This window comes from Brassica rapa, chromosome A01 (genome assembly GCF_000309985.2).
Source record: "Brassica rapa cultivar Chiifu-401-42 chromosome A01, CAAS_Brap_v3.01, whole genome shotgun sequence".
In the NCBI taxonomy this organism is placed as follows: domain Eukaryota; kingdom Viridiplantae; phylum Streptophyta; class Magnoliopsida; order Brassicales; family Brassicaceae; genus Brassica; species Brassica rapa.
Genome location: NC_024795.2, coordinates 2,186,584 through 2,209,005, shown reverse-complemented (window position 1 = coordinate 2,209,005; position 22,422 = coordinate 2,186,584). Strand labels below are relative to the sequence as shown.

Sequence of the window (22,422 nt, the reverse complement as noted above, 5' to 3'; positions counted from 1 at the left end):
ACAACTCAAAGAAAAATTACAATAAATCGTTGAATGGATCTATTGCTCTGATACCATGTAAATCAAGTTATGGTGAATATTTCTGTGTATTGATTCAGAGGCTGAACGTCCTCATATATACTTACAACCAGTTGCCGATAAGGCTCAACACTAATATCCGTACTTATCTCCAACTATACGTACTTATCTCTAATTACATACTTATCTCATCTCTAGATATACACTATCTCACAACAGTTGTCGACAAAAAAAAAAAAAAAAAAAAAGTGAAAATGCGTATTAACTGCAAAGTGAAAATGAGTATATCTCCATCTGAGGCAGAGCTAATCAATGGAGTTTTTAGCTTTGGTGTTTGAACCATACGTCTCTGTACATCGACTTTTGCATACAAATGATGGGAACTCAATTAACATTCCATTCCCAAAGATAAAGATTTGCAATAGAAAAACATTTTTTTAATGATAAACAGGAAAACATCATAAGGAATAGCATTGATATGGAACATAAAAAGAAAGAAAGAAAGCTAAGTAGGTCTCCCTATGAAAAGCTTTTAAATTTCTTCCCCAAGCAATGATTCCAGAAGAGCCGCCTCTTCCTCCTGCCCAAAACAATCAGTTTACCACATTCAACATCACATTCTTTTTTTCTTAAAACAATTAAATATGTTTGATGATGTGTATGTACGTACCACCAATGCATTGAATTCAGTTTCCTCGTCTATGGCGCTGATCACAGCTGGGTCGTCTAGGAGCTCCTGTAACCCCATTGGCATACATGTGTTAGATAAGAAGCAATTCTCCCTTCTAAAACCAGAGAACCAAAAGTAACCAAGAACCAAGAACCTAGTACTGTTTCCTTTTGCTCTCTAATTTTACTAGAAACATCACACTATGTTTGCTAAGGCCTATCAAATACTTGGATCAATTTTTGAAATCACAGAATGTCAACATCTAGTAGTGCAGCTTTTGCTCAACACCTTTTTAGTAACCCAAAAGACTCTGTAAGTACATAGCAGAGAGGTTCACTTACATCATCAGCAATTTGCAGCAGCCCATTCGGATCCTGCATAGATGGAGTTGACATTTTATCACTCTTGTTTCACATTCTTTACATGAAAAATGATACAGCTTGGTAAAAGTTTTTAAAAGCAACTAAAGTTTACAAGCTTACCTTAGCAGCAACAAAGAGAAGTGGATCTGAAGGCGTGTACACCATATAGTGTGATCCATCCTGATTTCACAATTCATGTTTAGACATCTCAACATCTTAAAAGACACCACAAATTATCAATAACAATGCGAAAAGCAATGGTATACCAGATGAAAACATGTAATCTCAACCCCTTCAGTTGGCAAACCTTCAACATCTTGGCCATCATCTGCAAATAGTTGATGTTTCTACACATTTAGTGACATGAGCAAAGTAGGACACACAACAATAAGCTATATAAGCATATGAGCAGACCCGTTAAAACACCTCTCACTTAGAAGGACGTAGATAACAAGAACAAAACATGAGATAACCACAGACTTTTTACTAAAGATGCAAGTTCACAGGACCATGCAAGTTCCAAGGTTTTCTACCTATTATCCGTTGTAATCTCGCAACTCTATAGTTTAACTGACATTCAATCAAATAATAAAAGCATGATAATCTATATATTCACAGTAAATATGAAGCCAGGATCATTTAGTGTGTGCTCATATAGAGCAGACGCTAGGTAATATTAATCAGAAGACTTGTAGTCATGCATATATGTGAAAAGAAAGAGCTTGTTGCCTGTGCGAAAATCAAAGACATTATCTTCAGTGTAGCAAAAGCCTCCCCTTGCAGTGTAACAGAATCTGATTTACAAGTGATAAACCCATAAGATGGTATCAGACACAAAGAAGCATAGGAAACTAAAGCTTGAATTATTCATGAAACCGGTCACGGTCCTCCTACCCGCTGTGTACAAGATGCATATGGATCTTTGCAAGAGCATAAGCAGCAGCAGGAAGAAGAGATTCAACCTCTTCATCACTAACCTACAAAAGTTGGAAACATCCAGATAATAAAAAACAAAGCTATTTAAATCTAGAAAATGACTCTTATACAAAAGGTATCTCTCTTCTGAAGCAAAAAATGGAAGTGAATGAAGGAGAAAACTTACAGCTGACCATCCATCTATGTTTGTGCTCTTCAAAATCTGAACTGGCCTGAAGCAAGAAACGAATCAATATAACAAAGTTGCTAACATGATAGGAGAAGAAGTAAACACAGAGCATTTACTCACGTATCAACAGGGCAAAGAAGCATACAATCCTCTCCTTTACTACTAGTAAACACTCTTCTTATTACACAATCCAAAGGGCTGTTATTTGTCGGATCAACCTGTCTCATTCACAACAACAAAAACCACTTAAAAATTTCTACTTTCCTTACACATAACTACCAAAGAGTGAAGCTTTGTGACTCACCACAGTGGCGATTCGCTTCTTAGAGGCCATAAGAACTCTACCAGTTTCATCAATAACGAACCCAGCAGGTGGCTTAGGTATGGTAGGAGGAGAGTTCGCTAGAGAACCATCATCATCATCATAATCTTCCTCAAGCACATCATCTGCTTCTCTCACTTCCCAATTCTCCTTAAGATTCGAACTTTTACCCTTCTTCTTCCGTTTCTTGTTGGTCCCACCACTACCCGTTGAAGCTTTCTTCGTCTGTGGATTCAACGCGGAGGTGATGGAGAGACGAAGATGGCGGCGAGTGTTGCTGGGGGAAGAGACGGACAACGAGACGGGAAATGAAGAAGACGGGTTCGGGAACTGGTGGGTGTTGGAATAGGAAAGAGTGGAGCTTGGTGAAGGCGAAGTTAAGGAGAATGAGAAAGCCATTGAAGCTTAGAGAGAGAGAGAGAAGTTGAGCAAAGTGAATTCGCCGGAGATAGTGTGGAAGTTTTTGAGCTACTTAACCGGGTTCAACTAAACCATTAAATTGGTTAACCGAACCAACCACACATGTTTAAACCAATTTGGCATCTATTGGCTATTGCTCATATTAGCCTTTTTAATTAGTTACTTTTGACAAACTATAACTTTAAGACACACATTTAGATTGATAAAGTCTCTACCTTTTGTGTTTGTTTTGAAGAACTCTTTACATTGATCTCACGGAGGATAGATGTGTCTTGGAGTGATCAGATATTTTTGGTCTTTTACATTAGTTTTGTTAATGTTTTGGCTGTTTGTTAGTTAAGTCTTAAATCTCTCTGATAGGGCATACTCAGTGGTTTGTGTATCACCCCAAAATCTCACTTTGTATCTTTCAAGTTTGATAAATTCAATGAAAAAAAGTAAAAGTTTAGACACACAAAATGAATTATAAACAACAATCCAATTCAGATGAGAAAAGTTATCTATTACATCTCAGTTTGGTAAAATATGATACAACTACAACAATGAAGTTTTTATCTATTACATCTCAGTTTTTCTTTACCAAGGATTTTATAAACTGTGTATTATAGCATTATTCTCAATATTCATAAACTTGAGCAGCAGAAGCTTGTAGTGAAGCAAGTTCATCACAATCAGCTGGGATCCACCCAATGGATTGTTTCTCATTGTCATAGATTATCATCTGATCTTGCATTGATATATCGCCGATGAGGTTCATGTTCTGGAGACCTATCTCTGTGCCATTCAAGATTCCTAAACATACATTTCCCTTCCTCTGCAACATTTCAACCAATACTTTAGCATTGTACTTAAAAAAAGTCAGAGACTGCTAAGAGAAGATTTTGCTTACAGAGATGATGAGATAAGCTTCTGGGGGTATTTCAAACAGAGTTTTTGATCTCCACCCGGTTTTGAAGCTTAAAGCTAGAGGCTTGAAATACTTCTTCACTTCTTCTATGCTCATGAACGGCCTACGTCCTTGCCAACACAGAGGCAGCGTGTGATCATCCCTTGCTTCTTTCAACGGTTTCCCACTTAGCTCTCTCTTCAACTACCAACAGAAGAACAATAATCATTGAGTGTTTTCTCTCTTCACATTCTAAGGTGTTTTTACAAGTTCCTTACCAAGTATGTGACTGCCTGGTACGCCTTGGAGTTAAAATAAGTGTAAGAACTGCCACTATCAAATATTGTCAACAGATTCTTCAACCCAGTTGTTCTTCCCCCGAACAAAAGCTCCCCTCCCATCGCAGGAGAGTAGTGTTTTCTGATAGAGAAAACAAATGCTATTACAGCAAGAAGAGAGCAATATAGTTAACAAAGAGAAGAGGTTAAAATTACGAGTTTTCACGGGACATAGGTGTCCAAGAGACCCTTGAAGAATCATAAAGATCGTCTCCAAAAAACAGAATCCCACCACCTAAGCTGCTTAAGCAATGACCGATAACATTCTTGACATGACCTTGGCTATGAAGCTGTGATAAAATGCTTACTTTCCCCCTACCAAGCCCCAACACTCCATCTAGAGGATGATGACTCGATGCCCCTGGGATTTGATCGTATCCACATCTGTTACAAACAAAACAAAAATACTCCAATGAGGGAAAACTAACTCCTTAAACTAAAAAAAAAAAAAAACTGTCGGTCCAAAGATATATTATATATACCCGAGAGCAAGACGTGGAGTGAGACGGAGACCTTCTGTATAATTCAACGAGAAGACATCTCTAACGAGTACACCGAGAGAAGACCCTCCATCAGCATACTCAACCTCATAGTCACATTGCTCTTGAGCCTCGTATCTATGGTTACCATTCATATGCATCGCCTTGCATAATGGATCACTGCAAGGGATTAAATCGTTGCTAGGCTGATAAAGTGGATGAGGTGCCTCCAAGCAACGAACACAAGGAGCATCACATTGGAGCCAAGTGAGATCACTACCAGTGTCAAGATCAAGATAATAAGGTCTTGGTGGTTGTCCTATGTTGATGGTAACGTTATAATACCTGTTCCAAAACCAAAGAAACAAAAAGAATCAAACCTCATAGGAGCTTCTGTAATGAGAGACCATAAGCAATAAGTTTGTGAAGTTACCCAAGAGGATAGACGTTTCCATGAACTGGGAACACAACTGAAGAGCCGCCAGCTCCTCTGGTGAATCTACCAGAGAACCCCCCACCTTTCCTCCATCTGAAATCAACTGCCGACGAGAGCCCCAGAGACATCACCATCAACAGAATCATACAACGAACATTCATTTTCACCATTCTTCACGGTTAGTGAGGTGAAATAAAAAATAAAGATAGAATAAGTTTTGTATTAGCCAATCACGTGATGCTGATGATGAAGATGGAAAACGACAGAGACCAAAGACATTGAAGATATTTATTACAAGAAAAAATTGTCTTTATATTGAATTCCTAAAAGGACTTTTTCTGCATAAATAAACAAAGAAAGAATATTTTTTTTACTTGACATAAGTAGACAGGTAAGAGGATTCTTAGCTTAAACCATAGGACTCAAGAAACAAATATTCCAGATTGTTTTTATGAATCTGAGTTAAAGAATATTCTGCTGATGAGAAAGATAATAGCCCAAAGTATATCTTGCAGATCAAGTAAGCTTATCTTGTTTGGCATCTATCTTCAATTCAAATCAACACATAACAATGAGTGACCCTCCACAATCTCATTCACTATCATCTTCATCATCATCAAATCCATTCCTGTACCTAACAAGCTCACCATCAACCTTAGCCTTCCTAGGACTCATCATCACAAGCTCAGCCAACTTCCTCCTAGCCAAATAAACCTCATTCGGCTCCACAAGCTCCCCTCTCTTATACGCCTCTCTCAGAAACACAGTATGAAGCTTCCCGTAGTTGCCACGAGTCGAAATATAGAATATCCCCTGATGCTGGAGAAGAAACTCCTTCAGCCTCTTAGGCAAACACATCACGTTCCTGAAATGAGCAATCCTCTCGAGAGTTATCTTTTTCTCAACAGTTAAAGACAACAGCTCGTGGATACAAGCTACAGCTCTCTTCTCCAGCCTCTTCTGCGCCTCCAAGGATCTCAGGTCGTAACCGGAGATGTCCTCGTAGGGAGACCAGTAAGGAAGCCTCTGCCATTTCCAGACAGCGATGCGGAAGTACTTACTAATCTTGAAACCTGGAGGGAAGTTCACGAGGAAGGAGAATCTAACATCCTCTGCGTCTATTCCTTTAGTTCTATACTCAAACTCTCTAACTCTCTCTATAGCGCAACGAGATAAACTCTCTTCTCTATCAACAATCTCTATATACTTATCTCTAGTCTCCTCTCCATCAATGAGCTTAAAGAACTCAGGATGTTTCAGAATCACAGAATACTCAAAGTCTTCAGGGAGACCAAACTCGCTTCTCGCGATTCTAACATGTTCTAAACGGATCCGACCAGTGTTGGACATCATAATGAGTTTCCTCAGCCTAGTGACAGCGTCTGGTATCTGAGCAACCACAGCTTCTTGCTCATCACGGATCTGATCAAGAGCCTTGCGGGTTAACCTACAGTAGAGGATTCTCTGGACAGGGTGCTCGTAGACTTCGAAGACGTGAGGGAACTTGAGGAGGAAAGCGCCAGGCTCGTGCTGCTTGAAACCGAGGCCGAGGCGGCGAGCTAGAGTGTCGAGGAGGGAGATTGGGATGGTGTGTTGGGGCTGAGAGAGGATGAGGGAGTGGAACTTGACGACTTTGCGGATTTTTTTCTCGACTTCCATGTAGTTGTCGTAGGCGTGGTCGCGGACTCGGTCTTGTTTCGTGGGGATGGTGGTGGATTGGGAGAAGGGTTTGGTGAGGGTTTGGTGGATTAAAGGGAGGAGCTTTGTTGTTGTTAGTTTGGTGTTAGGGTTTAAGGTTGTGGCGTTTCTCAGTAAAGACTTCATCTTTGCTGTCTTGTCTGAAAGGGCTCCCAGAGAGAGAGAGAGAGAGAGAGAGAGAGAGAGAGGAGAGTGAGTGAAGTGTTGGTTTTAGGGCTTCAATATCTGGACCCGGCCCAATGTTTGTTGCGCTTGAGATTGTTAGTTGGGTTGTTCGGTTAGTTTGGGTTGGGTAGTTCAGTAAGTTGGGTTGTTCGGTTTCGGTTAGTTTGGTTAAACATAAAACTAACCGAAATTATCCCAAATAAAATTTGATTCGTGATTCGGTTAGTGTTTGATTTTGGTTTACATTTGCTTAAAATTTCTGATAAATTCAGTTAATTTTCGGATAGTTTCAGTTGATTTGGTTTGAATTTGATTAGTTTGGTTCGTTTTTTTTAGTATGGTTTGGGTATAGTTATCTTTAAAAAAAAAAATCAAAGCAATCAATTTTTTTGAAATTTTTTTGAAATTTTTTTTAGGATAACTATTTTTAAGTTTTTGTCACAAAAATAGTACTCAAATAAAAAAATGATGAAAATAAATTTTCAAATTTTAAAAAATAAAAAATAAACATTAAAATTTTTTAAATAAAAAAAAAGCTATTTTGATTTTTTTAGGGCAAATCTCCAAAATAGCACCTTTCTAAATTTATATCACAAAAATAGTACTCAAAAACTAAAATGACCAAAATAGCATTTTATCTTGATTTAATGCTATTTTGATCTTTTTCTCTTTTTTATGTTATTTTAGGCGATTTGAGAGAATTACTTTTTTTTTTCTTTTTCAAAGTAAGCAATTACCAAACAGAAAATCGTTTTTAGAACGGTTCAGTTCGGCTCCCAGCGTTAACCGGAAGCATGAAACAGCCAGCCAGCTATGTGCCTATGTTCACTGGATCATGTTCTATTCCACCCACTTAGTTGTAATCAGTCTTTACATGATTGTACATCGCTTAACTAAAGAATAGAGAAACCAACCAAGGTGATGTGCATCATATTATCTCTCTCTTTATATACAGTGGGAGAGGAAGATGCATATACTTTAGATAGAGACAGTTTTTACAAGTGAAACGATGACAGTAACAGCATCAAGTTTACCACCTCTGTATCCATCATGTCCTTCTTCTTTAGCTGCGTCTCCAAACGGCGTTCTCTCCGTCTCAGATCGCCCCACCTCTTGTGCCTTTGCAGCCACCAACTCTGCTATTCTCTGCTACAAAGAAAAATATATTAATCAACACAATTCAACAACCATTGATGTAATAATGTAACATTGAGCACCTGAGGTTCCAAACCCTGTTCCAGTAACCTGCAAACTATTGAAACAATCTCTTTCTCATACAAGTTGTCAAAGAGCCCATCAGATGCTGTAATGACAACATCACCCTCTTCTAGATTCACATGGTAAACCTGTAGTTTGTGTGAAAGAAGACAGCATATATTTAAATAAACTATTCAAGAGTGTGTATGTCTGCTACTTGGAAACATGATTGACATTGCTTGAAGTAATAAGCAACTCGTACCTCTGCAAGTTTTAGGATATCATCGCCTCGTGTGATGTGCAAGGGAAAACAAAAATGATGAAACATTGGAGACGACTTCTGCAATACTGTTCTGTTCCTGACAACCATGAATCCTGAGTCTCCAATATTGGCAATGTGGAGTTCCTACAAAGTAAGTTTACATGATCACATACTCAATCTAGTCTTGACACACTGCTTTAATTACCCAAAAAGAATGCCAATGTAACCAAGTCTCACATTATTGCTAAGATGAGCAATCAAGGCTGTGGATGATCCAGATGATTTAGTCTCATTAACACTTCTATGAAGAACATGAACTGGATCATCACATATCTCTGCAGTTTCATCAGAGATAATCTTTTCACAGTTGCTCATAAGTTCTTGAGCATACATACCCTCACTGATTCCTGAAAGATGAACCAAGCATACATACACTGGATAAGAAGCAGCTAACAAGTGAGTGTTTTTGAAACTAAGTAAAGAAAACTTTAAACGTACCTTCAAAAGACCACTGAGAGACTCCGTCTGCAACACCTAGCCAGTTGTTGTTGTCAGAGATAAAATAAGCATCTTCCCGACCTGCCAATGCCTGGACATCATTACTTTTACATTACTAGCCATATAGTTTAGTGTTAAGTACTTAAAAATTTAGAGCTACTGTTTCTTTATTGTGCTGTGCTAACAATAATATTAATACGCTATAGGGTCAAATCATATTCAAAAATTCTCTAAAATTGTAAGATTTTTTAAAGGAGATTTTTAATGAATTAATGAAATGCATAAGGTGATAGTAACGCAACTACTTGTACATGTAGAAGACAAGTAAACTGAAAACAGAAGGAATCACAGGTACCTTATTGGGGTTTTGGAGTGAAGCAGAACCAGATTCCAAGTAAAATGATTTGGACACAAGCTCTTCCCTGTGTTAGATGTCAAAGATCCAAGTACATCAAAAACATATGATTCTTACCACCCAGGAATGAATATGTAGATTAAATATTGATCAATGCAAGACAAATAGTATAGTACATTAAGCATTCATAAACACAAAAGTAAAATATATCACTTACTAACCTGTCTGAAGCCACTTCAATGGGTTGAAGACCGGCTGTTTCAGGTTCAGGAAGTTGGAGATCTTCATCATTTGTGTCGTTGACAGTTTTAGATATGCTACCATTATCATTTTTACTGTCAATCACAACTACTTCACCTTCTATGGTTGAAGCCACATTTTCTTCATCATTTGCCTTATAAGAATGAAAACTAATTAGAGTGATGGCTGTTGAAAGACAGTCTCTTATGTCTGTTTCCTTCTATAAATTTTAAACTGCTTAATGGTTTAGACTTAGGACTCACCACTTCAGACGTATCAATTACAGGCGTTTCAGCAATCTCCTCAACGCTGTGATTTGTTGCTTCCGAAGTTGAAATTAGTTCATCAGGAGACGTAACAACTAGTTCATCAGGAGACACAGCAACTGTAGCTGTTGGTTCAACGACAAGATTCTCCTCAGGAGGCACATCAACTAGTTCATCAGGAGTCACAGCAACTGTAGCTGTTGGTTCAACGACAAGATCTTCCTCAGGAGACACAACAACTAGTTCATCAGTAGACACAGCAACTGTAGCTGTTGGTTCAACGACAAGATTCTCCTCAGGAGACACATCAACTAGTTCATCAGGAGACAAAGCAACTGTAGCTGTTGGTTCAACGACATGATTCTCCTCAGGAGACACAACAACTAGTTCATCAGTAGACACAGCAACTGTAGCTGTTGGTTCAACGACAAGATTTTCCTCAGCTTCGAAAGTCTTCATCAGGTTTTCCATCTCTTCCAAATTCTCATCAAGTTCAACGGTAGAAACCTTAATAACTTCCTTGAGATCATTCAACTGTGAGTCATGTTCTGAACTAGATGATCCTGGTCCTGCTTGCTCCTCCACTCGACTCTCAGTGAGTTGATTGTAACCATTTGTCTCACAGTCTCTTATTTCATTCACTGAGACTTTCTCCATAACTTCAGAAGAAAGTGGCTCCACATTCTCATTGGTTTTTTCTTCAGTAGAGCTAGTAGGAATAGCTTCTGCTACACTAACTATAGAGTTAGCAACTTTAGCTTCAACTTCATCTCCACTCCCCAAAACATCCACTGTACTCGACGTTTCTTTCTTTTTCTTAACAGGAGAACGAACTCTTTTACGATCCTTAATTTTGATCACACTGCTGAGACTCGCATGCACAGCTTTCTCCTCTTTCTCAGAAACTGTTTCAGTACTAGACTTCACCGTTTTTCTCTTCACAGCAGATTTTTCCTTGGGAGACTCCAGTTCAGAAACAGGATCTAGATCTACCAATGCATGTCCATCTTTCACTCCTTCTTCTGCTATCTTGCCACGTTGCTTCTTCTCTAGCTCAAAGCATCTCGCTTTTTCTTCACTCTCAAGATACCTCTCAACTTCAGTTGCATCTCCGAATCTGAAGACATGGCTTCCATCCTTTAACTCTACAGATCCAAACAAGTATAATTATAAAATTCATTATAAAATTTAAAAAATCATCCTCAGATGTTTTGAAACTACATATGTTTGATAATCTAGAAGTTGAGGCTTCAGACACTTCAAAAGAACCAAACTTTATAAACAAAAAGAGTCTCGAAGACACTAGACTGAGTCCTGAGAGAGTAGGAAAGAACAAAGGAAGAAGAGGAAGCAAGGCTTACGAGTGCTAGACACGAGATCAAGCTTCTCCGGAGCAGTAGAAGAAGAAGAAGACTGTGAAGGTGAAGTAGAATTAGACAATTGTAGTTGAGAAGTTCTCAACCGAAACTCGGAAACAGAGAATCTAATCCCACTCCGAGACAAACCCCATCGACGGTTAAGAGAAGAAGAGAAGATCAGAAACGGATGAGGTTGAAGAGAAAGAACCATCAAAGGATCTGCCATTAACACTATAACATTAAAGTTTTGTAACAGTCACATGATGCTTTAGAGAGAGACGATGAAGAAGATAATAACCCAGTGGTGACCCTCTGTCTCACACAGATGTGTTCGCTACACGCACGACACGTGGCAAATACTTTTCTTACATAATAATGAAAGCCTAGATGATAAGTGAGTTTTTATAATAATTTTTATTTATTAAATAGTTTTAACATTTTGCAACATTACAATTTTTATCGATTATATAATGACGAATATAAATGTTGATCTCTTAAATATATCATTGTTGTTGAATAGTTAGCATATTACATATCATTTTAATTATTTTTAAGATTTTATATGCACAAAATGAAATTAAGTTTTGCAGCTGACACAAATCACCATAAACAAATAGGCAACATCGATTGTATAATGACAAAATAAGATTAGGTTTCTTGCTCTCAATTTGTTTACTATTAACTCATAAGTGATTTCATTTTTTACCTCTATAAAATTTTGCTTTCGTATGAGTTAAGTTTTTTTTTTTTAACTTCTTCTATGAATTTGGTGAATTACATAAATGTCAATTTAAAAAAAATAGACATCTGTAAAAATTATTTTCACTTTAGATACATAACTAAGACTCAAAATTTTGAAGAACAAAATCACCGGAAAACTATATTAACAAGTTAGTGTTCAAATCTAATATATCAAGTTGTTATAAAATATACATGCAAACTCGAAATATAAATTTCTGTTAAGTATATATTCACCAGCTCGATCTAAAAATCATATAATTCAAGAAGAACAAAACAAATTACTTATTTCACGAGTTCGAGTAATATCTGAATCCGAACTGGTAATATTCGAACCCGAATGAATATGCGAAAATAACCAAACATACGTATATTTAACTTGATAATTCTAGTTTACTTCTCTCATTTTATTCAAAATATTTATATTAATGATGCTCATTGCTCATAATTTGATAATATACATATAATTATAGACAAAATCATTTGCTACTCACTTAAAATACATATCAAACTCTTTTTTTTGCATTGACAAAAGTTGCATCTAAAATTTTTAAAACAACTAAATTAATATATTTCTAACCTACTAATAGTTTAGTCTTTTAAAAATTAGAAAACCGGTTAAGTTAAAATATATTTTAAATACAAAAAACTTAAACAATGAATAATTTATTTATTTTTTTTTCAAAATTTAAATATCCGAACCCAACCCAAAATATCCGAACTCGGCTCGAAATGTAAAAATACCCGAATGGATTCTATAACTTTATACTGAAATACCCGATACGTACATGAACGTGTATCTGAACATCTACCCCTACGATATATGATAATTTGTATCTTGCTAAAAAAAAGTCAAAACTTTGATCACAAAATTTTAAATGTGAGATTTTTACCATTTTTAGTAATTTATGGTCGTTTTAAAAAAAATCAAAATATAACATATAAGAAGAAATATAATTTTTTTTATTATATGCTTAATGTGATTGTTTATTTTTTTAATAGTATAAAATTAAACAAAAAGTGAGAGGTTAGAAAAAATGTTATCAAATATATATTATTCATAACCATTAATTGTCATATATATGTTAACCATATTAGATAATTCCGTAGCTTTTATTTAAGAAAATACAAAAATATTATTTTGTACACTACTAATTAATTCGATATTTACTTTAATAAAAAATCTAATATATATTTATATGGACCAACTTATTTTTTTAACAATTCTTAAATTATTTTCGTTGATGACATGCAGCTACGAAAATATGTGGGAATGATTCAAAATTAATATACAGAAGATATCTTAAGACTTCGTTATTTTATTCATCGTTGATACACTTACGTATAAAGGAGAGTTAGTTACAGGTAATTAAGATCTTCCTAGATTACAGGGTAATATCATAAGAATATTGTTTCATATAAAACAGATGTGTTTACTTTTCTATCGTCATTAAAAATCTCACCTTTTTCTTTCGCTCTATCCTCCTCTCAAAGCAGAGATGATGACGACTCTCAACGTTTATTCTCCCCTCCCAACCAAATCGTTCCTCCCTCACCGCCCCCCTCCTCGCCGTCTGATCTCTTTCTCCCCCGTCTTCGCCGTCCACTCAACCGACCCCGAGAAATCTCCAGGCCGTCCGGCTAAATGGAGCGTAGACAGCTGGAAATCGATGAAGGCCTTGCAATTGCCGGAGTATCCGGATCAGAAGGATCTCGACTCTGTTCTGAAGACGCTTTCCTCTTACCCTCCCATCGTCTTCGCTGGAGAGGCGAGGAAGCTCGAGGAGAAGCTTGGTCAAGCCGCTATGGGTCAAGCCTTTATGCTCCAGGGAGGTGATTGCGCTGAGAGTTTCAAGGAGTTCAACGCTGATAACATTAGGGATACCTTTAGGGTTCTTCTTCAGATGGGCGTTGTTCTCATGTTCGGTGGTCAGATGCCTGTTATAAAGGTTTGATTTTTTTCACTCTACTCTGTTTTGTTTTTGAGTCTTGTGTGTGTGTGTGGTCAGATGCTAGTTATAAAGGTATGATTTTTCACTCAACTCTGTTTTGTTTTTGAGACTTGTGTGTGTGTGGTCAGATGCTAGTTATAAAGGTTTGATTTTTCACTCAACTCTGTTCTGTTCTTGAGTCTTGTGTGTGTGTGGTCAGATGCTAGTTATAAAGGTATGATTGTTTCACTCTACTCTGTTTTGTTTTTGAGTTTTGTGTGTGGTCAGATGCTAGTTATAAAGGTTCAGTTTTTCATTCAAACTCTGTTCTGTTTTGAGTCTTGTATGTGTTGTTAGATACCAGTTATAAAGGTTCGATTTTTTCACTCAACTCTGTTTTGTTTTAAGTCTTGTGTGTGTGTGGTCAGATGCTAATTATAAAGGTTTGATTTTTCACTCTGTTCTGTTTTGTATGTGTGTGTGTGTGTGGTTAGATGCTAGTTATAAAGGTTCAGTTTTTCATTCAAACTCTGTTCTGTTTTGAGTCTTGTTTGTGTTGTTAGATACCAGTTATATAAAGGTTCGATTTTTTCACTCAACTCTGTTTTGTTTTAAGTCATGTGTGTGTGTGTGGTCAAATGCTAATTATAAAGGTTTGATTTTTCACTCTACTCTGTTTTGTGTGTGTGTGTGGTTAGATGCTAGTTATAAAGGTTTGATTTTTCACTCACCTATGTTTTGTTTTGAGTCTTCTGTGTGTGTGTGGTCAGATGCTAGTTATAAAGGTTTGATTTTTCACTCAACTCTGCTTTGTTTTTAGTCTTGTGTGTGTGTGTGTTGATTTGTTTGTGGAGAAGTTTATGTTTGTTTGATGGGTTTTGTGTGTTCAGGTGGGGAGAATGGCGGGTCAGTTTGCGAAGCCGAGATCAGACCCGTTCGAGGAGAAAAATGGTGTGAAGCTGCCTAGTTACAGAGGAGATAACATAAACGGAGATGCTTTCGATGAGAAATCTAGGATTCCTGATCCTCATAGGATGGTCAGAGCGTATACACAATCTGTGGGTACCTTGAATCTCCTGAGAGCATTTGCTACTGGTGGTTATGCAGCAATGGAGAGAGTTAGCGAATGGAATCTTGATTTCAGCCAACACAGTGAACAGGGCGACAGGTTTGCTCAAGCTCTTATAAACTTGTGTTAAATCATTTGGAGACAAGCTTTGCTTAAGTCAGAAGCTGTTTTTGTTGTTGTTATGATGGAACAGGTACCGTGAATTGGCTAATAGAGTTGATGAGGCTTTAGGATTCATGGACGCAGCTGGACTTACCAATGCACACCCGATCATGACCACTACTGAGTTTTGGACGTCTCACGAGTGTTTGCTCCTGCCTTATGAGCAAGTGCTCACAAGAGAAGACTCAACGTCTGGGCTTTACTATGACTGCTCTGCTCACATGGTTTGGGTTGGGGAACGAACTCGCCAACTCGACGGTGCTCATGTTGAGTTCTTGAGGGGAATCGCTAACCCCCTTGGAATCAAGGTACTTAATTAATATAAAATCTCTCCGTTCCATTAAGATGGATGTTTAAGAAAAAAGTTTTCTTTCACAAAGATAGATTTTTTAATGTTTTCTAAAAAGATTATAAACTTTGAGAAAATTAATTGACTGCATTGAATTACTATTGGCTAAAAGTTATTGAAAATTAATAATCACGGAAAATATGGATTTATTTTCTTAATATATGTTTAGTTTCCTCATCTTGATTGTGTATTTTTGTTGACTCAGGCGAGTGATAAGATGGTTCCTAGTGAACTGGTGGAGCTGATAGAGATACTAAACCCACAGAACAAGCCTGGAAGGATCACAGTTATAGTGAGAATGGGAGCTGAGAATATGAGGGTGAAGCTTCCTCATTTGATCAGAGCAGTACGTGGAGCCGGTCAGATTGTGACTTGGGTTAGTGATCCAATGCACGGCAACACCATCATGGCTCCAAGTGGGCTTAAAACTCGTTCTTTCGATGCAATCAGGGTAAATAAATCTTTTACATACATTAAAACATTTCAGCTCGTATGTTCTTTGCACTTATTGATTTTATTATCTCAGGCCGAGTTGAGAGCCTTCTTCGACGTGCATGATCAAGAAGGAAGCTTCCCTGGTGGGGTCCACCTAGAGATGACGGGTCAGAACGTGACGGAATGCGTTGGAGGGTCGCGCACCATCACTTACAACGATCTAAGCTCGCGTTACCACACTCACTGTGACCCGAGGCTCAACGCTTCTCAGTCCCTGGAGCTTGCCTTCGTCATCGCTGAGCGTCTGCGTAAGAGAAGACTCAGTTCAGGGAGCCTTCTGTCGTCTATTGGATTATAGAGGACACAAGAGGACAATGCCCTTTATCCTAATTATGATATGATGATGTGTATAGAGTGGCTCTGTTAAGTTTGGCTTGTGGACTAGTGAAGTAAAACACTTGGTTTTTTTTTTTTTTTTTTTTTTTTTTTTGTGTTTGGTTATGCTTTTGTGTTTGGTTATGCTTTGATAAACCGGTTGGTAAATCAGTTAAAGTTTCAGAGTTTTTTTTTTGTCGACTTATCTTATATTTTTAGAATCGGAAAATTAAAACTGAACTAAAAACTAAATGGGTTTGAATTTTTGTGATATAATTTACATACATAAAAAATATTAATTATATTTTAGTTTTAAAATAGTAAAATAAGTTACAAAAATTATTTACAAATTGAAATATTTAAAAATGAACTATAATGATTATTTTTGTCTGAAATAGTAAAATTTATCCGATCGTTTAAATTTTTTTATCTGAAATCATAAAAATCTGAGATTTAATTTGAAAACTTTTGAATTTAATTTTTTTTACTAGAATTAACCAAAAAAACTGGAATTGAATCCAAATTTGAATGGAACTAAAATTATTTTGAATATTAATCGGTTTTTAATTTTACTACCCAAACTAAATTAAAAACCGAAATAATCAAATCTAAACCGAACCAATTTTTTTAATTTTCCAAATAAATCTTAAACTTTTAAAATCGAAGAAACAAAGAATCAATCCGAACCAAACCCAATACCCATATAACTAGTCTGGCTGGCTGCAAGAAAGAGTCAATCTTTACCACGAAAAGTCTGTTCATTCTGTTGTAAGATTTTGACTCAAAAAGACATAAACTTTAGACAAACCCATTAAGGGCCTGACTGGTTCAAACGCAGCGGTTGCGGTTGCGGTTGCGGGAGTTTGTGGATGCGGACGGTTGCGGTTTCTAGCGGTTTTAAGAGATTTATACGACTGGTACTGCGGTTAAAAATTGGTGCGTTTGCGGGTGACTTATGACTGGTTAACTACCAAATGCGGTAACAGTCAAATAATAAATTAACAATATTTACATTTAATATAATTATAAAAATATCAAAAATCATAAAATTATAATAAATATAAAATTTATATTTAGAAAGTTATAATTTTAATTTTTGAAAATTTATTGAAATTGTTTTTATTATAAAATTTTATAATATTAATTAAAATAAAATAGATATATTTTAATATTTTCATAATTTCAATTTTAAATTTTTATTAAATATTTTTTCTTTGTATATATATTGTTTTAAAAAAAAAGAAAAAAAATTTACCCTCCCGCAACCGCCCGCAACCGCAACCGCAAACGCTAGCTGGAGCCAGCTTTTGAATTTATGAGATTCTGAGCGGTTTGAAGCGGTTTAAGGCGATTTGAGTGATTGTTGCAAACCGCCGACAACCGCTACCGACCGCAAAAGCTGCGTTTGCGGGTGGTAGCGGGAAAACCAATCGCCACCTAAAGCTGTAATCGATTTTCAGACCCGACATCACAACAAAAGATAAACTAGAGGCTCAGAGGAGCCACCTCCAATGGAGTCTACATTCGCCGCTTTCTCAACCATCACGGCGATGGCTCCTTCGTTGCCTCTCCTCACTATCTCCAAAGCTCTCCACCGCCACTTCTCCGGCGCTAGGCATCTCCGTCCTCTGTTACTAGCTCGCTCCTCTCCCGCTTCGCGTAGTCTTGGTTGCTTTCGCGCGAGCCGAATCGTCTCGTCGAGTTCGGTTTGTTATAGAACCTTGGGAGCTGCTGTTTTGCCGGTGATACGGCGCCGTTTGCAGTGCTTGTCCAGCTCGTCTCCGTCTTTCAGGAGTATCTCTAGTGGTGGTGGTGGATTTGGAGGGTATAACGGTGGAAGCGGTGGTGGTGGAGGAGGAGGAGGAGGAGGAGGATCGGAGAGTGGTGATTTAAAGTCGAAAGTGGGTGGTGGCGTCTCTGTTCCGTCTTCAGACATCATTATCCTCGATGTCGGAGTAAGTTCCTCCTATCTCTCTTGATGAACTCAAATTCACTTCAAGACTGTTGTGTTTAACAACGTTGATGTTGTACTTGATTGAAGGGGATGACATGTGGTGGTTGTTCAGCAAGTGTGAAGAAAATACTGGAAAGCCAAGTAAGCTGCCTTTAAGACCAAAACTCATGTTGTTTATGTTTCTTTAGAACTTGCTTTGTCTGATTATTTTGTTTTCTTTCTCTTTGTTGTATAGCCACAAGTTGCTACTGCTAGTGTTAATCTCACCACGGAGACAGCGATAGTGTGGCCTGTACCTGAAGCCAAAAGTGTACCTGACTGGCAAAAGACTTTAGGCGAGACTCTTGCCAATCATCTCACCAATTGCGGCTTTCAGTCTACTCCTCGAGGTGAGAGGCTTCAGTCTCATTTGAATAATGATGATTCAGTATGTGCTTGATGGTGTATTAAGATTTTGTTTTCTTTTATCTCAACTAGTATTAGATAACTCTGTAGTTGTGATCTTGTACTGTTTTTAGCTTCTTTTGCTATCTCCTGTCTTAGATTATTGCTGTCGTTCTTGGTATGAGTACTAAGTATGTTTCTTTGTTCCAGATTTGGTGACAGAGAATTTCTTCAAAGTTTTTGAAACTAAGACAAAAGACAAGCAGGCTCGCTTAAAACAAAGTGGTATGAATGTTTCCCCTAAACTGATATGCTATTTTTGGATGTTGATGTTTGATCGTATAGTCTCTTGTCTGGATTACAGGACGCGAGCTTGCTGTTTCATGGGCTCTTTGTGCTGTATGCCTAGTTGGCCATGTAACTCACTTTCTTGGTGTGAAGGCTCCCTGGCTTCACGCAGTCCATTCAACGGGGTTCCATGTCTCTTTATGTTTGCTTACCTTGCTTGGTCCCGGCCGTCAGCTAATACTTGATGGTTTCAAAAGCCTTTTAAAAGGTTCTCCCAACATGAACACGCTAGTTGGTCTCGGGGCTATGTCATCATTTAGTGTTAGCGCCTTGGCAGCCTTGATTCCAAAATTGGTAAGTAACTATTCTTGTTGGAGTTTCAAAACTTACTGCTCCTTGTGGTTGGTGGCTGATATTATAAAGCTGTTTTGACATCATCCAGGGATGGAAGACATTTTTTGAGGAACCAGTGATGTTAATAGCTTTTGTGTTACTGGGAAGGAATCTTGAACAGAGAGCCAAAATAAAAGCCACCAGTGATATGACTGGCCTTCTGAGTGTTTTGCCTTCAAAGGCTCGCCTTCTGCTTGATGGTGACTCAACTGTTGAGGTTCCTTGTAATAGTCTCTCTGTCGGCGATCTAGTCGTCATACTACCAGGAGTAAGAAGAAAATAATTTTCATTTACTCATGCATTGTATGATGTTATTTCCCATGTTTAATGGCATGCTACAACTTTAGAAATTTTGTTTCCCTGCTAACGCAAAGTGTCGTTGACGCATAATCATGCTTTTGCCTATCTCACGCAGGATCGAGTTCCAGCAGATGGTATTGTCAAGTCAGGTAGAAGCGCTATTGATGAGTCAAGCTTCACAGGTGAACCATTGCCAGTGACAAAAGAAGCAGGGGTAATTTTCTACGCTATACTTATCTATATTTAATATGTTAGCATGAACTAGATGACAAAGAATAATATCATTTTGACTTTTTTTTGTTGTTGTCTTTTTGCACATATTATACATATCATTAACATTAGACAACTATTCTGCTCTTGGTACTAACTTATGGATGTAATGTAACTAATGTTTTGTTGTTAAAAAATTCTCTTGGGCTAGAGTCAAGTCGCCGCAGGATCTATAAACCTGAATGGAACTCTTACTGTCGAAGTGCATAGATCAGGGGGTGAAACTGCAGTTGGGGACATTGTTCGTATGGTTGAAGAGGCTCAAAGCAGAGAAGCACCCGTACAACAGTTGGTTGACAAGGTCTCTTTTCTCTTTCCTTTTTACCTTTCTATATAAATTCCTAGGGTCATTTCAGGACTAATATTTGTTTTTGTTTTTTTGGCAATTACAGGTCGCGGGGCGTTTCACGTATGGAGTGATGGCAATCTCTGCGGCTACATTTACATTCTGGAATCTATTTGGTGGACATATTCTTCCCTCTGCCTTGCATAACGGGAGCCCAATCTCTTTGGCCCTCCAACTATCTTGCAGCGTTCTGGTATAACATTTTTGTATAACATAAAGTATTATGATCACCGTTCTCCTCTTTTAGTAATCATGCTGTCTCACAGACCTTTATCTGGATTTAGGTTGTGGCTTGTCCATGTGCCCTTGGGTTGGCCACACCAACTGCAATGCTGGTAATTTTTCTAACTGAACAAAAACCTTTTTTCTGTTATGGATGAGACAGAGGTAAGATGTTGAATAGCTTGATATATGCTTTAGGTTGGTACGTCATTAGGAGCAAGAAGAGGCTTACTTCTTCGCGGTGGTGATATTCTTGAAAAGTTTTCCTCCGTTGATACTGTTGTCTTTGACAAAACTGGGACACTGACAAAGGGACACCCTGTTGTGACTGAAGTTATTATTCCTGAAGATTCAAGGTTAGGCTCTTTGCTCTCTCTAAAATTGAATGATAAACATCTGATGTGACATCTCATGGTTCTTACGCAGGCATAATTTGAATGATACTTGGTCAGAAGTTGATGTTCTGACGTTAGCTGCTGCTGTTGAGTCAAACACTACTCACCCTGTTGGGAAAGCGATTGTTAAAGCAGCCCGGGCTCATAATTGTCAAATCATGAAGGTGGGACTGTTAAATGATATATGCTTCCCTTGTTTGATGAAATTAATGAACTCCATCACTGCAGGCAGAGGATGGAACGTTTACTGAGGAACCAGGGTCTGGCGCCGTTGCTATCGTCAACAACAAGAGGGTTGCAGTTGGGACACTAGAGTGGGTTCAGAGGTATAATCTGTTCATTCATTTGTATTAGTCGTTAATTGACATAACCTTCACTTTTGAATTCACGCTTTGCTCAATGCAGACATGGAGCCACTGGGAACTTATTGAATGCATCTGAAGAGAATGAATCCAACAACCAGTCTGTTGTGTATATTGGGGTGGATAATACACTTGCTGCAGTCATTCGCTTTGAAGATAAGATCAGGGAAGATGCTGCACAAGTTGTTGAGAATTTGACTCGACAGGGGATTGATGTGTACATGTTGTCTGGTGACAAGAAGAGTGCTGCAAACTATGTAGCATCTGTTGTTGGTATTCCTCAAGACAGGGTATGTTCTTCTCTCCATGGATTGAGCTCCTGAAAATCACCTTAGCTCCTTAAAAATTGCATAGGAACTGATGATAGTGAAAGTGCCAAAACACAGTACCTGATCCGAACTTATTATGCAGGTTATATCAGGAGTTAAACCAGCAGAGAAAAAGAAGTTTATCAATGAACTTCAGAAGAATAAGAACATCGTTGCAATGGTGGGAGATGGAATAAACGATGCTGCTGCTCTGGCATCATCTGATGTTGGAGTAGCCATGGGTGGTGGTGCAGGAGCGGCCAGTGAGGTGTCTCCCGTTGTCCTGATGGGCAATCGGTTAACACAGGTTTGTTATATTAATCCCACAACTCTTATACGTTTATTCACTTTTTTCATGAGTTTGGACACATGTAGTTAGGTGTTACATGATTTCTACGCAGTTGCTTGATGCATTGGAGCTAAGCCGGCAAACCATGAAGACTGTAAAGCAAAATCTTTGGTGGGCATTCGGATACAACATTGTAAGTTGTTCTGCATTTTCATATTTTGCTCTTCTTGGTTGCGAATTTCTAATGAGTGAATGTCTCTTGTTTTTAAAAACATATACAGGTAGGGATCCCAGTTGCAGCTGGAGTGTTGCTGCCATTGACTGGAACCATGTTGACTCCATCAATGGCGGGGGCTCTCATGGGTGTGAGCTCTCTCGGTGTCATGACTAATTCTTTACTTCTGAGGTACAGATTCTTCTCGAACCGAGAAGACACAAATGTCAAATGGGAACCAAAAGAAGGAACAAAGCAATCACCACATGAGAATACAAGGTTGAAGGAAAGCTCTTAAACCGAGGATTCAGCTATATTGAGGCTATTTTTTGCAGAGATAGATCTCTTTTTCCTTCTCTACTTTTCTTCATTTTAATTATTTGAGCTTGTAAGAGGACCAAAGGTCCAAAACAAAGATAATAATTTGAGGACCATTGCTTTTAACTTGTAACTTATAGACACAATAACACATTCAAGACACTCTCACTGGCTTTTGTGTTTAAGTCACTGCCCTTGAGACCACTGGAATGTGATTTTTGTACAAATATAGTGAATAAGCAAAA

The 22,422-nt window shown here is 37.8% G+C and overlaps 6 protein-coding genes across 9 annotated transcripts; 2 read left to right on the top strand and 4 right to left on the bottom strand.

Annotated features, from left to right (window-relative positions):
- Positions 1-324: 324 nt before the first annotated feature.
- On the bottom strand, positions 325-2,936 carry LOC103846741. The gene is made up of 10 exons (XM_009123767.2): positions 2,460-2,936; positions 2,276-2,373; positions 2,153-2,198; positions 1,945-2,027; positions 1,780-1,844; positions 1,317-1,378; positions 1,171-1,230; positions 1,030-1,062; positions 689-754; positions 325-598 (listed from the first exon to the last, which is right to left on the bottom strand). Exons 1-10 carry the CDS (start codon positions 2,874-2,876, stop codon positions 551-553), a joined length of 978 nt encoding a protein of 325 aa, XP_009122015.1. The 5' UTR covers positions 2,877-2,936; the 3' UTR covers positions 325-550.
- Positions 2,937-3,356: 420 nt separating this feature from the next.
- Positions 3,357-5,461, bottom strand: LOC103846556 (aspartic proteinase Asp1). Its single transcript, XM_009123535.3, has 6 exons — positions 5,034-5,461; positions 4,604-4,945; positions 4,278-4,505; positions 4,062-4,203; positions 3,787-3,987; positions 3,357-3,711 (listed from the first exon to the last, which is right to left on the bottom strand). Exons 1-6 carry the CDS (start codon positions 5,204-5,206, stop codon positions 3,514-3,516), a joined length of 1,284 nt encoding a protein of 427 aa, XP_009121783.1. The 5' UTR covers positions 5,207-5,461; the 3' UTR covers positions 3,357-3,513.
- LOC103846652 (protein ROOT PRIMORDIUM DEFECTIVE 1) lies at positions 5,328-7,345 on the bottom strand. Its single transcript, XM_009123653.3, has one exon. It carries the CDS (start codon positions 6,858-6,860, stop codon positions 5,628-5,630), a length of 1,233 nt encoding a protein of 410 aa, XP_009121901.1. The 5' UTR covers positions 6,861-7,345; the 3' UTR covers positions 5,328-5,627.
- A 374-nt stretch (positions 7,346-7,719) lies between these two features.
- On the bottom strand, positions 7,720-11,392 carry LOC103846397 (probable protein phosphatase 2C 62). Of its 3 annotated transcripts, XM_033292548.1 has the most exons (10): positions 11,079-11,392; positions 9,921-10,862; positions 9,715-9,836; positions 9,433-9,605; positions 9,212-9,278; positions 8,857-8,947; positions 8,596-8,765; positions 8,359-8,502; positions 8,117-8,245; positions 7,720-8,048 (listed from the first exon to the last, which is right to left on the bottom strand). In XM_033292548.1, the coding sequence occupies exons 1-10, from the start codon at positions 11,299-11,301 to the stop codon at positions 7,878-7,880; spliced, it is 2,232 nt and encodes a 743-aa protein (XP_033148439.1). In that variant the 5' UTR covers positions 11,302-11,392; the 3' UTR covers positions 7,720-7,877. The 3 variants fall into 3 exon arrangements, with proteins under 3 accessions (XP_033148439.1, XP_009121595.2, XP_009121670.2); XM_009123347.3 differs by having other exon boundaries at positions 9,715-10,862; positions 11,079-11,388; XM_009123422.3 differs by having other exon boundaries at positions 7,722-8,045; positions 9,715-10,862; positions 11,079-11,380.
- Positions 11,393-13,255: 1,863 nt separating this feature from the next.
- On the top strand, positions 13,256-16,329 carry LOC103846297 (phospho-2-dehydro-3-deoxyheptonate aldolase 2, chloroplastic). Its single transcript, XM_009123239.3, has 5 exons — positions 13,256-13,762; positions 14,635-14,912; positions 15,007-15,283; positions 15,530-15,775; positions 15,851-16,329. The coding sequence occupies exons 1-5, from the start codon at positions 13,313-13,315 to the stop codon at positions 16,115-16,117; spliced, it is 1,518 nt and encodes a 505-aa protein (XP_009121487.1). The 5' UTR covers positions 13,256-13,312; the 3' UTR covers positions 16,118-16,329.
- A 369-nt stretch (positions 16,330-16,698) lies between these two features.
- On the top strand, positions 16,699-22,387 carry LOC103846231 (copper-transporting ATPase PAA1, chloroplastic). 2 transcript variants are annotated; one of them, XM_009123145.3, is made up of 18 exons: positions 16,699-16,945; positions 17,573-18,089; positions 18,176-18,229; positions 18,324-18,477; positions 18,683-18,757; positions 18,837-19,114; positions 19,203-19,421; positions 19,569-19,667; positions 19,875-20,024; positions 20,116-20,262; positions 20,354-20,404; positions 20,490-20,647; positions 20,718-20,850; positions 20,915-21,012; positions 21,092-21,338; positions 21,460-21,663; positions 21,758-21,838; positions 21,927-22,387. In XM_009123145.3, the coding sequence occupies exons 2-18, from the start codon at positions 17,646-17,648 to the stop codon at positions 22,155-22,157; spliced, it is 2,823 nt and encodes a 940-aa protein (XP_009121393.1). In that variant the 5' UTR covers positions 16,699-16,945; positions 17,573-17,645; the 3' UTR covers positions 22,158-22,387. The 2 variants fall into 2 exon arrangements, with proteins under 2 accessions (XP_009121393.1, XP_033148253.1); XM_033292362.1 differs by having other exon boundaries at positions 16,934-16,951; positions 17,578-18,089.
- The last annotated feature ends 35 nt before the right edge of the window (positions 22,388-22,422 follow it).

Excerpts from the sequence above, each read along its gene's own strand:
- LOC103846556 (XM_009123535.3), bottom strand. The coding sequence starts at position 5,206 with ATGGTGAAAATGAATGTTCGTTGTATGATTCTGTTGATGGTGATGTCT. Across the intron at positions 4,506-4,603 it reads ACTCCACGTCTTGCTCTCGG|ATGTGGATACGATCAAATCC; the intron begins GTATATATAATA and ends TGTTTGTAACAG. Across the intron at positions 3,988-4,061 it reads ACCAGGCAGTCACATACTTG|TTGAAGAGAGAGCTAAGTGG; the intron begins GTAAGGAACTTG and ends TTCTGTTGGTAG.
- LOC103846397 (XM_009123347.3), bottom strand. The coding sequence starts at position 11,301 with ATGGCAGATCCTTTGATGGTTCTTTCTCTTCAACCTCATCCGTTTCTG. Across the intron at positions 8,766-8,856 it reads CTCTCAGTGGTCTTTTGAAG|GAATCAGTGAGGGTATGTAT; the intron begins GTACGTTTAAAG and ends TTCATCTTTCAG. Across the intron at positions 8,503-8,595 it reads TTGCTCATCTTAGCAATAAT|GAACTCCACATTGCCAATAT; the intron begins GTGAGACTTGGT and ends CTTACTTTGTAG.
- LOC103846741 (XM_009123767.2), bottom strand. The coding sequence starts at position 2,876 with ATGGCTTTCTCATTCTCCTTAACTTCGCCTTCACCAAGCTCCACTCTT. Across the intron at positions 1,845-1,944 it reads ATGCATCTTGTACACAGCGG|ATTCTGTTACACTGCAAGGG; the intron begins GTAGGAGGACCG and ends CTTGTAAATCAG. Across the intron at positions 1,231-1,316 it reads AGATTACATGTTTTCATCTG|GATGGATCACACTATATGGT; the intron begins GTATACCATTGC and ends TTGTGAAATCAG.
- LOC103846297 (XM_009123239.3), top strand. The coding sequence starts at position 13,313 with ATGATGACGACTCTCAACGTTTATTCTCCCCTCCCAACCAAATCGTTC. Across the intron at positions 15,284-15,529 it reads CTAACCCCCTTGGAATCAAG|GCGAGTGATAAGATGGTTCC; the intron begins GTACTTAATTAA and ends TTGTTGACTCAG. Across the intron at positions 15,776-15,850 it reads GTTCTTTCGATGCAATCAGG|GCCGAGTTGAGAGCCTTCTT; the intron begins GTAAATAAATCT and ends TTATTATCTCAG.
- LOC103846652 (XM_009123653.3), bottom strand. The coding sequence starts at position 6,860 with ATGAAGTCTTTACTGAGAAACGCCACAACCTTAAACCCTAACACCAAA.
- LOC103846231 (XM_009123145.3), top strand. The coding sequence starts at position 17,646 with ATGGAGTCTACATTCGCCGCTTTCTCAACCATCACGGCGATGGCTCCT. Across the intron at positions 20,851-20,914 it reads ATAATTGTCAAATCATGAAG|GCAGAGGATGGAACGTTTAC; the intron begins GTGGGACTGTTA and ends CCATCACTGCAG. Across the intron at positions 21,664-21,757 it reads TGGGCAATCGGTTAACACAG|TTGCTTGATGCATTGGAGCT; the intron begins GTTTGTTATATT and ends ATTTCTACGCAG.